General features: G+C 40.1%; 1 protein-coding gene across 2 annotated transcripts in view; it reads right to left on the reverse strand.

The window, feature by feature from the left end:
* Positions 1–17172, reverse strand: part of mtor (mechanistic target of rapamycin kinase) — a 111123-nt gene that overhangs the window by 18225 nt on the left and 75726 nt on the right. For both annotated transcript variants that reach the window (XM_049581025.1, XM_049581024.1), the window contains 9 exons: positions 13646–13771; positions 12756–12887; positions 8128–8243; positions 2000–2117; positions 1308–1505; positions 868–968; positions 615–711; positions 283–381; positions 42–164 (listed from right to left, as the gene is read on the reverse strand). In XM_049581025.1, coding sequence (XP_049436982.1) covers positions 42–164; positions 283–381; positions 615–711; positions 868–968; positions 1308–1505; positions 2000–2117; positions 8128–8243; positions 12756–12887; positions 13646–13771 — 1110 coding nt within the window. The remainder of the gene's footprint in view (positions 1–41; positions 165–282; positions 382–614; positions 712–867; positions 969–1307; positions 1506–1999; positions 2118–8127; positions 8244–12755; positions 12888–13645; positions 13772–17172) is intronic.

A 17172-nucleotide genomic window follows, 5' to 3' on the forward strand; every position in this document is an offset into this window, starting at 1 on the left:
TTATTGAGGGATGACAAATTGAAATGACTAAATCTCTGTACCATGATGGCCTGCTGAACCAGAGTGTTGCAGTGTTCACACATGTTCTTCAGGATCTTGTTAGCAGCATTGTGGCGGGCCGTCGTGGTGGACTTGGAGGCCACAGTCAGCGGGTAGATCAAAGCCTGTAGGTGAACAGAGAACAATCCAACAATCACTGATCGTACTGCTTTAAGTTAACACAGGAAATGTGTTCTTAATTCTCCTATGAAACAGCATTAGCAGCAGTGTGAGCAGACTTACTTGGGGATGATACCGCCCAATGTCTGTTAGCAGCTGGTGGATGAGGCGACCCACCAGAGCTCTGGGAGTGTCAATTCGAGCTATGAGCTGAGGGATCACCTGCACAGGCAGAGAGATACTGACTAAAAACTCAAAACATAGCATTGACAAAAGTGCTTAAATCAGCAAGAACTGCCAATATGTTTGTTTCTTTTATTATTAATTTAAGTTAAACATCAAGAAGAAGCCAGCGTTGCCATTTTGCCCAACTAAAACCCCCTCACTTGCATAGGGATTCATTTAACACACTTCTTCATCTCTAGGCTAATTCCTTGTGTGTATGCATGTTTTACCTGTAGCCAGGTGTCTATTTGAATGGTCTTGATACCCTCCACCAGGGCTTCATTCACTTCAGGCCAATGACCATAGTCAAACCACAGAGTCAGAACCCTAAACAGTACAAAAACAGGAGACAATCATTAAATCTGGATCTTTTCTTGCCTAACTATTAAGGATAATGGCCACTAGAGGTCCTCCTTTTCACACCATAAATATGGGTGCTTCTTGTTTGCTATGACTACAGTGTGTTAAAGTCCTTTAACTCACCTGAGAGTGTCCTGCAGGTTATTGCCTCTGGACAGGGAGATGGAGCGGAAGAAACCTTGAACAGCAGGGACTGTGTACAGGAGCAATGTCTTCGAGAGGTCCTGTGAAGGACAGCAAACATCAGATACTTCTTCAAGCAAGAATAAAAGCTATTTTGGAGATCAGACTGTAGTGTTGGTGTCAACCATATGTGGGGATGGCAAGGTCTGGACAGTCGCTATAATTTAGAGTTCAAAATTCATAATGTCATCATTACTGGCCATAGCAAAAATTGAGTAAAACTGAAATTAATTTTGCAGGGTCTTTGTTGTATCTTCAAAATTATGCTTTTTGAAGAATTATTTCAACACTGGTAAAACTAGGAATGCCGAGAGAGGAGGAGAACTCTAAATGACTGAGATGATGGGTGTGAAGAGGACTTAATTTTCCATGACTCTCACCTCATTGACCTTTTTCTGGCCTGGTGAGGGCACGGGACTGTGGTCGGTGCTGTCAACCTCGCTGTCGCTGTTACTGGCTTCACTGTTAGCACTGGCACCACTAGCGTGTCGCAGCTTCTTCTTCTCGTCTCGTCCTTGGTTTTGATGTTTGTAGTGCAGCACCGCCTCAAAGTTCATCACTGCCCAGGCATGCCAAGCCTGCAGAGAGATTGTACAAACTGAGCGAAACTGCATTTCTCAGAAGTGGTGACTGATGCGGTTCATGATGTAATTTTCCAGTTTACTGAGGGGCGGATATCTTTCTGATCCAAACATATGAGTTGGAGTTGGTGAAGATGGATGGGGAGAGGGGTATGTGGGTTTTGTTAGTGACATCTTTGTAGCCCGCAGCATGGGCATGGACAAGAAAAGATGAAACTGTTCTCAGCTCTTCCATCACCTCATATCTTTGTATCACAAAAGGCACCACAAGTACAACAATCTGATGAGCAAATAGATGAGCAGTGCACAGACAAAACCAAAATCTAAACAATGTTACGACATGTTTGGTTAAAGGGCAATAAATTGGGTTCTAAAGTTTTTCCTGGTGACACATCAGTGTCAGAGCCACCTCCTGCTGACACAGCTGGGATTTTACTGCGGCCAGAGAAAAGTCAAAAGTGAAAGGTTAGAGTTAAAAGGCAAATACTGACCTTGTACCAGTTGCGGTCATGCTCAGTGGAATGGCTGTAATACTGCAGAACCTTGGGAATGGTGCTCTCGTTGATGCCCTGCAGACTGAGCTGCCACTCCCCAAGCTTCAAGAAACATCTACATAGAGAAAAGGGACAGACACAAAGTCAGAGGGGGGACATTTTTATTTGTTTGCTTCTCTTCCAATCAAAATATTATTTTACATTTATTTTTTATTTAAGGAAAACATGCCCAACCTGGTGTAAGTTAAATTATTTGCCTTGTTTGACTTTGATTAATTCTGTCATCTCCACCAACATTCACAAAACTGCATCATAACAATGAAGCTCCTAGGGCAAGTTTTATAAATAAAACTTTATAAATAATAATCACACTTACTGACATTTTCTGGCATTCAAAAGAAAAAACACCAAAACTAATTCGAGACCATAATAGTTACTGAGGTCAGAGGGCAATGTTGTTAACACTGCAGAGGCAAATAAGTCATTGACTACATGACAACATTTGCAACTAGAATTCCAGCCTCACAGTGTAATGCCTCCATCAACCAGTCGAGTTATAGTTTACATCCATATTTATCCAGACTCAGATGTAACCATGACAGTTTAAAATGCTTCAAATACTGATGTTGCTTAAAAGAAGCTACAAATTCTTGAACATGCAGGCTTCATACACCTGGGAGCAATGACAATCTATACAATAACAACAACAGTTTCAGGATGGACACCTACGATTACCAATCCAGTATCTGACCAAATGTTCCCCCTTCTGTTCCTGAGTTATGGCGCTGGATAATGGCCACAAAACACTGACCTTACAAACATTTTAAACTATTAAATATTTGTGTGAAATTTTGTCATAGTTAGCGAATTAATTTTTGAGTTATGGCCAAAAACTTGTTTTGTAATCACAGTGACTTTGACGTTTGACCGGCAAATTCTAATCAGTTCATTGTTGAGTTGAAGTGGACGTTTATGCCAAATTTGATGGAACTCCCTGAAGGACTTCTTGAGAGATTGTGTCATGAGAATGAGACGGAAGCGAGGTCACAGTGAACTTGACCTTTGACCACCAAAATCTAATCAGTTTATTGTTGAGTCCGAGTGGTCGTTTCCACGAATGGACCTTCACAAGAATGGGACAGACAAGGTCACAGTGATCTTGACCTTTGACCACCAAAATCGACTCAGTTCTTTCTTGAGACCAACTGGTTGCTTGTACCAAATTTGAGGAAAGTCTCAAGGCATTCTTGAGATATCACATTCAAGACAATGGGAGGGACGAACAGACAACCTGAAAAAGTAATGCTGCCAGCCATGCCTGTTCCCAGCGTGGAGGCACAATAAACATCTCAACTATTTTTGAGTCCATTACAGTTACAAAGGTCAGAAGTTGTTGTTAAAACTGCAAAAGCTCTGCAGTAACAACTAATTCAGTGACTACATGACAGCATTAGCAACAAGGAAGTAAAAGCAAAAGTGACACAGAAATATCACCATGAATTTATAACCACGCTTATGTTGTCATTGCTTATAGAGAGTTGGCAGTGACATTCAGTACATTCCAAGGGCAGTCCATTAAAAAAGCAGTGAGATAATGATACAAGACTTGGATATCATGTAGGCATTTATCAAAGTATCACTACTGAAAGCAGCAGTGCATTTATCCGCTGAAAGGTTCTGGGATCACATCCGGAGATTTTCAATTATCCGAACCATTTTTCTTTTAATTTAAGCCGACGGTGAACTCTATGGCATCCCTAAGGAGGACTTAACTCTGTCCATCACCCTCACAAAAACACATGCTTGCAGGCAAATAGTCAAACTAGTTGTGTTTGGTGGGGCCGAGACATATAATTCACATACAACTACACTAAACTGAGCAACTGGCAAGCTCTGTTTTATCAACCCATCCACCAAAACAGCTTGAATACTGTTTGCAGAGCACCTCCAGTAAATTGTCTTTTGGGATTACGCAATTTCTTCTGAGTGCTTTTCCATGTGAGCGTACAGTTAGGGTTCAGCGCATCTATGCCAAACAGTTTCTGTAAACTGTTAACAGGTTCAACTTTTGGGAAAAAAGCAGGGGGAAGATGGGGTGTTTGGGGACATTGGAACAACATGTTGATCTAAAAAGGAGACACCAAGGTTAACGATTTAAAGCAGTGAAATTACACTGAGTTCTTTGGGGAGAGAGTGGAGGTATCCATGTGATTGTGTGGATGTGAGTGTCTGACAGAGCAGTCCAGGTGTGCTCCATACCATGCAGTCGACCTGTATTCATGAAAGTGTGTCAGCACGTCTGGAGAAGACCCGTCCTGACTGACATTATACAGGTGTTTTCCCCAACATGCATTCCTCCAACAGACAGAATCGCTGTCTGGAAGATACAAAAGTGGAAAAAAGCCCCTTCTGCCTGTTGTCACGCTTGTGTGTTGTTATGAATGATTTATGAGATGGGAGGGGGCACATGATTAGTGTGTGTTTGTGCACGAGGCCAGATGATACTACTGTATGATTTACTGTACACAGGAGTAGACCCATCTGGTTCCAGGTCGCACCTCTTGCTTGTTTTGAGTTGTCTGACCAATAGGACACACAATGTGTGCAGTCAAACTGAAAAAGTAATCATTCTGTCTCCTGCACAGGCAAGCAGCTAACATTCAAACCTAAATGGGACAGCTTTAGATATCCTCAAATATTTTCATGAGGCCACAAGAGCATGCAAACAACTTCTTTAAGACTTTGAAGTCATTCCCAGCTATTTTTGGGAATACTAAAGTTTCCATTATCTAATCCCCAAAATTCGTGTCTGAAAACACATGATAGTTATTTGAATGTCAAGTTTTGAAGAAAAAAAAATGGTGTTGTGCTGACAACTGCTTGAAACAGACTGAAAACTGCATCTCATTCCACAGTGAGGTGAGGTGATGACAGTGGAAAGATGCCAACGCTGTGCCAGGCTTCTGAAGACACAACACTCGGTAGGAGAGGTGTAGGCGCAAACCAGCAGCTCTGTGCAGGAGACACACCTGGTCTGTAATACCTGCAGGCACTGCGCCTTGTTTGGTTTGTGATAAGTAGCTGTGTGGGACAAAGTGCCAAAAGGAATCATTTTATTGAGAAGTTTGAGGTGTGACATTGAGAGAATCTGGCCAGCTTTGAAAAAGACCAGAGGTCGCCAACAGGCTAATAAAAAGGTGCTATGCCAGATTGGGTCATGCTCATGGAAAAGAAGCAGAACGCACTGTACGCGACCCTGTGTGTGTTTACAACACGAGGGAATACATGAGGTTACTTTTTCCTTGCTTTAGCATGTTGCCTTGTGTTTTCTCCATTGTGCTGCAGTGAGTGTACAGAGGCTGGCACAGAGGTACTTCTGAGATTTAATATGAGTGAACCACGACTAAATGCATAATAACACATTGGCATCACTTTGTGTGAAACTGACTTTCCCTCAGGAACTTCACTAGTGATATATATATGGCAGTTCCTTTTAAATCACTCACAGTTTTTAATCTATAATGGTAAGGCCTAACAACTTCTTAGCTTGATTAATGGTTACAAGTAATAAAAAGGCTTTACATTTAAAGCATCAATATTTAAGCTACAACATTTAAATGGTGCTCCCTCCCCATGCCCTTCTGTAATGGGAACTCAAACTGCTTTCTGTATTGTCATGTAACTATTAACACCTTCCTGTCACTGGTCACATTTCTAGGACCCTATTTTACACATTGTTGTAAAATGCTTTTCTGAGCACCAAACACAAGTGGACAGCTGAGACGTATACCTGTTCACACTGGAATTATTATGTTTTTGATTTTTCATTAGTTTTAATTTCTATTTCAATTTTAATTTTTGTTATCATTTCAGTTTAGTTTCAGTCAGTTCATGGAGAGGGCTTGCTTGTTTCAGTTTTGTTTTTATTCTTTTTTAAGTGTTTAGTTTTTATTTGTTTCAATATTAGTTTTACTTTTTTTATTATAATATGGGGTATATTTGTAAGGGTCAAGATTTCAGAATCATACAGGTATTATAAACAAACAAACACAACACTTTGTAAAGGCAATTAACTTATAGTCATGTAGACATCTCAGTCTCAATAAACATACACACCAATGCATCCTCATGCTTTTTGTGTTGACAAATTTGACCAAAACCTAAAACTAAAGACATTTCCTGCATATTTATATTTTATGTTTTATGTTGTAAGTACACAATATCAGTAGGGATGCACCGAAATGAAAATTTGTGGCCAAAGCCGAATAAAATTAAATGTTTGGCCGAATACCGAATATCATTGTTTAGTTTTTCATTAGTTTTTGCAGATGAACCCCCTCCAGATTAGTGTTGTCACGGTACCAAAATTGGGACCCACGGTACGATACTAGTGAAAGTATCACGGTTCTGAGTAGTATCACGATACCACAGCGAAAATGAGGCAGATGTGCCTTTATAAAAAGATAAATCACTTTTCTATAATACATCAATGATATTTCAATGGAATAAATTACTTACTGACTTATTCATATTTCAAAAACAGCATCTATAAGTGATTAACATAGGGGGGATCAAAATAAAATAAATAAATGAAATAAAAATCAACCAGCCACCCTCCTCCCCTGACAAGTAAAGAACAGTCCCTAAAGTGCGGTGAGGTTTGTGGGCCGTTACCTCCCACAAAGAGTAATGTGAACGGCTCGTTTCTCCTCTGACACGCCACATACCTGTGTGCCGCCACAGCTCGGCTGTTTAGGTACTTTTGGGCAGTCATGACGCCAAGAAGAGGACATTATTGGAGCCGGAATTCTCCGTCGCCGGTAAGCCTTATCTTGTGCCGCGGAGCACTATGGCTGCCGTATTGCTGCTGCTGGTTGAAATCTGTACTCACACAGCTGCTGAATGATTTATTTTTCTCGCACAAACCTATTTTTAGTCGCAAATGCGAGTGCAGTGATGGATGGAGTAAAATATCGTCACACTGCCGACATTTTACTCTGTCCGTCACCGCGCGCTGTTTCATTATCAAAACACGCCGCTATTATTCAGCCTTGCTTTTAACTTATTCCACTGAATACCGAGTGTGTGTTTTTTTGCAATACTTGGCCGAATATATTCGGTTACCGAATATTTGGTGCATCCCTAAATATCAGTTCAGTTAGTTTTCTGTTTTTTATTTTAGTTAACTAAAATGTTTTTTACACCTAGTTTTAGTTAAGTAGCACTTCACTTGTGATCCATTTGCCTAAGATGCATTTTGAAACCAAGTGTAAACGTAGTCTCTTTGAAGTTGAAAGCAGCAGTTGCTGAGCACTGTTCACTTCTCACAAACCAACACTCCTAAGAGATGTTTCTCCATAATTTCTCTACATACACTTACTTTATTTCTGTTCTCAAATTTATTTTACTTTAAGGCAACGGAGTTTATAAATATAGTATAAAGATTGTATTTGAACACAAGGATGTGCAGGCTGTACTGATCAGTCTCTGAGTCGCTTGGATGAGAAATCAAGATACTGTTATGCCCAAACTACTTTGAAGTAATGTAAAACTTAAAGCATCAAGATTTCAGATTGGGTAAATCATCTCTCTCCCTACCAGTCTACTGAATATAGTGTTTATCAATTTTGGGGTGAATCTTTGATGGAGATCAGAAATAAAGGCATGAGATGACAGAAAATTATACTAGAATATTATTTGTTCTTCAATTTTATGTTTACTCTTGTTTTGCAAGTTATTTTAATTTCATGACAGTAAAAAAATGTCTGGACTTAAATCTGAATTTCTGTATTAAAACTGAAAATGTCTGGGTATGTAGATATTTGATATCCACCACAGGTCTTTTTCATAGCAGACAGTTTGACTTGTCAGAGAAAGAAAAGCACAGGTGCTCCTAATAACTTTAACGGCTGTGTTCTATTCATGTGTCCCAGTATGCTGTGACAGTGAGCCAGCATGCACAATACCAGGACCTTGAAACCAATGCAACAAAATGGAGTTCAGCAATCGTTCATTTCATCATTTACACTTGTGCATTTTCTTATGTGACATGTGAAAAGGTTTTCTGTGAAAAAGGCTCATTAGATGGTGAGCTGCTGCTACTGTGCTTTTGGAAAAGGGCAGACCTGGCCATCAGTTTGTGGAGCTCCTGCTTATGCTGTTGGTCTTCAGCTGCGATGGCATGCTGGGCTTGCTGCTGCATCCCCTGCACAAAATGCTGCATGTGCTGGAAGGCATCAATCTGGAGAGATAAGAAAGCAAATACCAGTGGCAAGTAAAGACTATGTGTCATTGAATCAGTTTGAATTGAATACAAGCACTGATTTGACTAGCACAGTTACTACACAAAAGTACAATATCTGCCTGATAAGAAGTGGCACAACTACATGTTATTTATTTTTATTATCTTACTTACTTACTTGGAACAATGGACATTCACTTCTGTTCATATCAATGTTGCTGGACTCACCATTGGCTCACCAGGAAAAATACTGTTGTCATGTTTTTTTTTTACATGAACATACATTACATTTAGGACAACTGTTCCATGGTGTTGTCTTAATTGAACACTGTGTAGGCAGCCTGTATGACAAGCCATGCAGCTTGCACAGATTTGGGATGGTGTCCACAATAGTGATGTTTCTAACAACTAACTTCCCTGATGTTCAAACCAAAGTTTAAACTTAGACTCCTTGAAGCGTCTAAAAGTAAGAAAACATTCAGAACACAGTCAAAATTGAGCACAATTCAATCTATGTAGTTAAACATTGTCCGAAAAATATTATGTATATTATAAGAAGCATCTGAGATTGTTCATACATTTTTCATTGACCAAATCCCATTTTAAAAGCCGAAGAAACATCTGTCACTTTGCAAATTATCCTAACAAGCAGCATTAATTTACCATGTATCTAATGTCCCAACTCATCTCCATCCAAGCACACACTGTCACACACACCCACTCTCACACGGTAACTCTCATGCATAACTGTGCATGCATGTGAAACAAGCTTCTGAGGAGCTTCTGTGCACCCAACAAGCCAGTGCGAGTGTGTGTAAGCCTGAGAGCGCACATGTGTGCATGAATGTGTGTAAAAGAAAAACAGAGAGACAGAGGAAGGGGGAGAGGCATTGATAATCAGAACCTGGTTTCTTGCATGCTGTTCCAAACTTTTCTCATCTTCCTCTGGGTACCTTGATACAAAGTTTAACCAACTACTACTTCTTGTGCTGACTAGCAAGTACAAATATTTAACTGACTAGTCGCCTAATCATGCACATCATTCACAGTTAAGAAAATGGGGACAAATATACTGTCAGCTTGAGAAGAAATCCAGATGGCATACTTGCTATGGCTGTGGCATTTTGTATCTTTTTCATGTAATATTCAAATATATGACAAACCTTAAAATTATATATGTGTTCAGTACCTGTTCAGGCTCTAAATTTTAAGTCTTGTCTTTGCTTCTAATCCATTATCCCTGATAGATGACCCACTTATGCACTCAGTAGCACCCAACTCATGGCAAGTGTGCTGAGTGAACAGTGGTTGTGGCCTTTGCAGCTGTGTGTGTTTTTATTGATTTGTCTGGCAAGCAGTGCAGCTGGCCATAGCAACAGCAATGCTTACACTCACACTTACCTAAGTCCCTTAATGAGACCTGCGCTCTGGAGCCACAAACACTATTCAACACCTGGCAATAAATGTGGGTGTGTTTATGTGTGTTTGGGGGTGTATATACTGTATGTGAATGTGTGTGTGTGTGTGTGTGTGTGTGTGTGTGTGTGTGTGTGCATGGTAGACAAGGCAGAGAAGTTCAATCCCAGGCTGCTCTGGTGAAATGTTCTTTAAAACCTAAAGTGCAACATCAGGCCACCACTGCTGGTAGGTGGAAGTCTGGCGGGTGTTCTTGTGCTGGATGCTCAGCCACAGTGCAGCTTACTTCATCCACTGTTGCCATGGATATGAAAGATTAATAAAAACATTAATCTAAATGTTACAGTTGAACTGGTTTAACTGATCAGCTCAGGCTTATATAAGAGGAGAATCAAACCTCTAAGACATTACTGAAGACTGAGCTTTATTTATAAGTCCCTACAGATTTCAAAATAATGAATGCAAATCAACCATACTGCAATATTTGTGAACATGCTTTACATACAAATACTTTCACAGCTATACATATTAAAAACTGATTATTTTAAAATAGGTTTCATTTTTGTCACAATATTTTTTTAAATAATATGTTGTTATTTATGGTTACAGTCATCACAAAAGAGCCTACAGCACTGTTTTATTTTTCTTCCTGGAACTATTATGGCTATTGTATGGTTACCTGAAGAGCTGTAATTATCCATTAACATGGGGGTGGAAATTTTCAGAAACTTGAACAGTCAAACTGACCATTTCAAAGAATTCTGAATCCCAGATGACTAAATTTGAAGTAACGATACATAAAAGGTAAAACTGTTCTGATCATAGATGGAAAAAGGAGTATCTGATGTGAAACAGAAAATCATAGGCAACATTACGGAATCATGGGTGAGACTGACATTCCGACCATATACTAAGAAGTCTGCTGTTGCTCAACTAACAATAGGCGCAATGCAAAAACCTCAGGTTATATGAACAAGTGTCTACCCAATAGCAAATTAAACAATGAAAAAATTGGAGCTTGTGCATTCTTGTTATATTAACCTAATTTGCACATTTATTTTGCACAAAAAGTCTTGAAATTGTGGGTGAAAAGCCAGACCGTTGTTGTGTTTATTTTTGAAGAACACAGATGTGTCTTTAGGACGGGGTGATTGTCCAATATGGGTCAACTCTTGAGGCCCCTGTCTCCTAAAAGGTCAACATATAGGAAAAAATGCATTCAAATTGAAAGGGGCGAGGTCAGAAAGTGACTGATTTCTGCCTGACTGCCCCTACATTCACATGCTGTTTGGATGTTCAAAAGTTGCAGTCAATATTTCAAATGTTCAGCATTTTAAGGCTTACTCTCATGCTTCTAGATCAAGGTAAAACAAAAAACTTAAGGTTTGTGTATGTGTTTCAATTTTCATTTTTAAAATTGTATCTATGAAAATATACCTTAGTCAAAGCACAAAACTACTTAAAAAATAAGGAGAATCCCTATATTCCAGATTTAAAGTGCTCCTAAGCTTTCGTTTTAACTTGCATTTACACATTGACCAATGGAATGTGATGACCATTGCATTTCCCACAACTGAGAAGGGTCCGGGCCTTGTCCATCTTGAGATCAGGAAACTGAGACCCATACAGATCCCCAAACCATTTGGTCTTTTTAACATAGATGTAGACAATATATTGCCAAGTAAACAAAGGTGTCTTTGCTCACTCGCCTCCTTAATGTCAACCGTGCCTGCAACCGTGTCTTCAACTTCCATCTTTCCCTGAATCATCTGGAGCAAATATGAGATTGTCGGTGACTGTGTGTCTAGTGATCTATACAAGGAGGCCAAAAGAGCAATGACAGACTTTTACTCCATTGAATTCTATCACACTAAAATCACACTATTCTCACTCACCTCCTTCAAGTCACCTGTGCCTGCCCTTTCTCCAGCTTGCCTCACTTTTTCTGTCTTCCTCTGAGTCCACAACAGACGATACGAGATTATTTGGTAAACTATTGCATGCTGCTCACATTTGTTCATATTTGAACAGCAAAGGTGTACTTTATTAGATAACTGATAGCTAGTTATGCTAATAAGTTTCCCATGAACAACTGATGGGAACATTAAGGGATCCCAACTTTACTTAAAGCTAGCAAGTGGAATACGCTCGTAATTAAGGGCTGTTCGCAAATGCACAGAATGTACGCTAGGTAGCTAACATTCTGACAGGAACTGAGCCTAACATTGCAAGGTCATAACCATTACTAACATTTTCATTCTAATTTTACAGTTGATAGTGATATTTCTTTGCAACACTCACATTACATTCTAGTTTTCCACTTTATATAACATTTAAAAGTTATAAAATAGACTACCCATAGAAGTCTGCTGGGGTACGGCAACAGTACCCAGTAACACTAGAACTAGAAGTTTACTTATGTTTATGATGACATTTGCTAATAATTATTTCTGACAGCTATGTAGAACTGCCTATCGTAGTATAGTGTTTTGTTTTTTTAAATCATTTACATTTTTTTATCAACACATTGGGGGCATATTTGAATATTTAAATATATATTATAATTACCCGTGAATTCTTTGACAGTCACATTTTTTCCAGCCTCAGTCATTTTTAATATTAACAAGAACCCTCTTAAAGATTCTGGTGGGACTGATTAATTAAACTTGACTATACTGTCGCTAAGCTGTTTGCAATTTCCATGTTCCTTTTACAGATGTAGTTTGTCAGTGTTAATGTTTCTCAGGCTGTTTCCCCTCACAATGTTAAATTAATTAACTGTTTATGTCACTAATGTTCCGGTAATTTAAACCCTCCCTATATGGCATATCTGAAACTCTGATGGTTGCCTCATGTTGCGTATATTAAACTAACAACTATCAGAACTCTTTAAAAGCTGAGATGTTGCTGTCTGCTATTTATCCTGGGAAAGTACTTCATGTACTTTTGACACATATGATGACATCATATGATGACACATATGTTGATGTATGAACACGTACATACTATATGACTTACAGAAAAGCATCAGACAAAAATGTACAATATATTATTTACAAACCATTCACTCAACACAACATGTTTGTTTGTTCATACCTTGCGGGCGCTCTTCCACATGTATTTCATATAAGCGTAGGTGACGTGCGGGTGGGCTGTGGGCAGCGGGTGATCAAGTTGCTTTGAGGGGTCGACACCCAAAAGGAGCACCAGGGTCTTATGAGCCAGTGCCTGGAGGGGTGAAGGTAGCAAGAGAGGAAAAAGGAGCAGTTGAATTGCCAGGTTTTACAAAACCCATAGGGTTTTTAGGGACCCCAAGACAATACAACTTCAACTTTTATCTTAATAAGGTTTGATAAAAATTTCTTCTTTTATAGAGAGTAAAAAATCCCACATAGTACAGTGCATGAGTAAGTACTTAGGATTGTGTGAACAAAGACAATTTTTAAGACAAAGAGAGACAGAAAGTCTTAGTGGGGTCATTTTTTCCAGCCTCTTGTAATCACATTTCCTGCCATGTTTGACGTTGGCCAATCACATCTCGTTTTTTTAACTTACATCATAGTTGGGGATTCTGGCGTTCCGTGTGTGTGTGTGCTTAAATGCAACAAGACTGTGTAGAAAGAAAAACTGGCCCATTGTCTGCCATGCCTTGCAATCAATTGGAACAACAGTGAGGTAAAGGATGGAAAATTGCACCACTTTAATTGTGCATATATGCAGGCTCAGGTTTCTAAACAGTGTAATTGAGTGTACTGTGTTACTTTCATCAGCGCCAACTTTAAACAGGTTGAAATGAAGTTGAATTTCATGGCTGGAGTTCATGGTTGCACTTAGAGCTCGACTTCCTTTTTCCATTTGACAAGACCGATTTAATCAACTCTGATTTATTCCTCCTGGATGTTACGAGATTATAATTAATTATGCATGATCAGAGGGCAGATCAGAGAATACTGAGGAGCTTTGTAAGAATATCTCAATGTACTGACCAGGCGTCCACTCTTGCCACAGAGGCTGGCGTACTTCAACCAAGTCCTCATGTCTTCGTGGGGGCTGATGACAAGCGATCTGACCATCAGGATCCTTTGCCAGTCCTCTACGATACGTTGACAACCCTAAAAGCAAAACACACAAAAATCACAAGGGACAGATGGGTTAAATGCATTACCCTTTTGTTACTCTCTTCAAAGATAGGAGCGTACTTGTTAAACTCAAAAGAATGAACACACGTGAGAAAGGGGCACAGTTGAAGCCCAGGGGGGCTACAATTATTACCAGAGGTCTCTGTCTTAAACATGTCCACACGTGAGTTCGGGTTCACGTGCCAGAAAACCCCCACAAACACAGGTCTGTATTCATATATTTTTAAGTACCATAAGCTGACTTTCTGTATTAAATATTTTCTCAACCCCAACCTCGACCTCATCATTGGGATATAACACAATTGCTGCGGGGGCAGGCAACACAGACACAACAGTGGAGTAATCCAGCTGTGATGAACAAAAAGCTTGTGCTGTATAATCCTCTCTGTATGATTTGAATTTAAGACAAATCTACAGAGGGTAGACAGAATAATATAAACATTTCATGCAAAAGGACTCTGATGTAACTTGATTATAATTACAAACCCTGCCACAAGGAAGGGTCATATTACTGTCAGCTGCATGGCTACAAGCAACAACAAATGAGATCTTGAAATGAGTGCTTTGATGATTTTTTTCCTTTGAATAGTTTCAAAGATAATACAACCCGTCTTTGTGTCTAACGTGGTCATTTACTTACGTCATAGTTTAGGTTCTTTTCATTAAGTGCTAACCTTATCTGAAACTTTTTTTCTTGTATTCCTTAGATGGCAAAAGTATGCCGGGACAAGCTTTTTAATAAGATGCTGAAAGCTGAGGCTGGAATTAAATACTACAGTTTCTGAAGTAGGCTTAACATGATGGGATAAGAGGCTGAGAGCAGGTAGAATCTGGCAGAAGCTATGTTCAGTGATTATAGTGACTAAAACAGTTTAGTCTGGGCTTAACTGCAAGAGATTACTGACATCATTCTGCTGAAGCTGTAAGGAAGTGCCAAATTCTCCAGTTGAAGTAACTTGATTGAAAAGAAAAGCTGTTTATCACTGGGGGCGTCATGGTGGACAGGTGATCTAGGACATGTACCATGTAGCCACAACATCCCCGGTTTGAACTGGCCATGAACCGCTGCTGCATGTAATCCCTCCCTCTCCCCATATTTGCCATCTGCCTTTTAAATGTATACTACTGAATAAGGGCAAAAATAAAAACAAGCAAAAAAACAAACAAAAAACACTGTACTGTATATCATTGGTGAGTCTAATATCAAACCCACCGTCCTAGTCATGCCTGACTTTTTGACTGTTAAGTTGTCAAAGGGGCTGGAGAGTGGGATAACCTTTGGAATAGGCCCAATAAAAGTGCAAGGTAAATTGTTTTAACGTGTGTGTAGAGGAGCACAGGGAACATTAGTAGGGTTGGGTACCATTTACATTTTAATCAATACCAGTACCGGTAGTGCTACCTCAAATTTAGTACGCTAATTCACTTAATTAATTTTTTTTGGTACTTTACTCGTTCTGTAATAACAAAAATGTACTTTTTGAGCAAGCTGCAGTCAACAAGCAATTTTGCTCTTTTCTAATCACAAAAAAGAGCTAAGTCACAACTGACAAATATGTGGAATAAGTACGTAATTTAAAAAACACAATTACAAACAAGAATGATACTACGCTATTTCCAAAATAAAAGAAAATAGACAAGATGCTGAAACTATCGGTGCTGCAGCATTAGTTTCGGCTCGCTGGGAAGCTGATGGAGCTCCTTGGCCAGCCTCTACTAAACAGCTATGGGATGGCAGCATACTGGCTCACCCAGGTGCGCTTTAAAGGGATAGTGCACCCAAAAATGAAAATTCAGCCATTATCTACTCACCCATATGCCGATGGAGGTCCTGGTGAAGTTTTAGAGTCCTCACAGTATCTCCAACATGCTCATCCGTAGTGATCCAAGTGTGCTGCAGCCCCGACATAAAAAGTTGTTTCTAAAACGTCACATGAACTCTGTTTTTAGCCTCACTGTAGCCTGTAGCTCTGACTGCTTCTCTGTGCTCCGTGCTCACGTGTGCGCGCTCAGGGTGATCGGTGATCTCTGAACAGCAGCAGTCTCGTCAGTACTGAGATTAGATTATCAAGTACAGGCATCGCCAATTCGATGTCTGATCAGCAAAGACTTTCCTCATCTGTTGGCATTGCTTTGCATTTGAAACAACGACACCACCGGGTTTCCAGTGCTTGACTCCGGTATTCTGCGGCTGGCTGAGGGTTAGGCTCATGAGCTGCGGCAGCTGCTTCGTCCAGTAGCCTGAGTTCTGTCCGTATACTCGGGCTCAAACAAATACGGCTCAACAAAGAAATGCTGTTCCTCTTCAGTTTCAAAGTCTTCAGACATGTTGGGCTGTCCTTTCCTAAAAGATCATAGTGCAAATTATCTTTTAGCTACTGTGGTCACTGCTGTCTCCCCCTGCGGCGCACGTGTCACGTGATGTAAACACAGGTGAGCAAAGCTCATGCTTTCGCTGGTCTCGCACAAGTGCACACACATGAGCGCGGAGCACAGAGAAGCAGTCAGAGCTACAGGCTACAGTGAGGCTAAAAACAGAGTTCAAATGACGTTTTTTGAAACAACTTCTTATGTCGGGGCTGCAGCACACTTGGATCACTACGGATGAGCAGTATGGAGATACTTTGTGGATTCAATTTTGTGTTCTTGGACGTTAGTCTGGAGCGCCGTCTGCCATTAGGTGTGCTAGCCCCCCCCCCCCCGCGGATCTCCGCAAGGGATGTGAGGACTCTAAAACTTCACCTGAGCCTCCATCAGCATATGGGTGAGTAGATAATGGCTGAATTTTCATTTTTGGGTGCACTATCCCTTTAAGGTACTGAAATTTGACACAGATTGATTATTCTGATATGGTACTGTGAACTGGTAGCACCAATGTAATTCAGTCGATACCCTTAAAGGTAAAATAGGTTAAAATGTCTCATGACTTTTACAAGTGGAAGCTGAGACACCAGAAAGAGCAGGGAACAAAAGAACATCAGTGGTTTTGAATACCAACCTACGGCTAAGAATCCGAAATTCAAACAGGTTCTCACAGGGGTAGAAGAACAAGAACTCACTCTGACACATTTACCCACAAGCAGTGGGTTGCAGTGTTTTCATATGCACTTTGTCATAACCCTAATCCTTTGATGAGGGATAGACCAGTAAAGAAAGGCAGAAAGAAACAAAAGAAAGAAAGCAAGAAAGAGCAAAAGAGCAGGACGATGACTCTTTGACAGATGTGAGGTCAGCCTTCAATAAATCACCATAGACAGAAGAAACCTGTCAGGCACTGCAGACCAGCTCTGGTGCCATAATGGGCCGTGTCTGTTTGCTCAGGAAAACCCCTCTTGATCCTAAATACCTCCTCCAACCAACCACCATCTGTTATG

This window comes from Epinephelus fuscoguttatus, linkage group LG7 (assembly GCF_011397635.1).
Source record: "Epinephelus fuscoguttatus linkage group LG7, E.fuscoguttatus.final_Chr_v1".
NCBI classification, from domain to species: Eukaryota; Metazoa; Chordata; class Actinopteri; order Perciformes; family Serranidae; genus Epinephelus; species Epinephelus fuscoguttatus.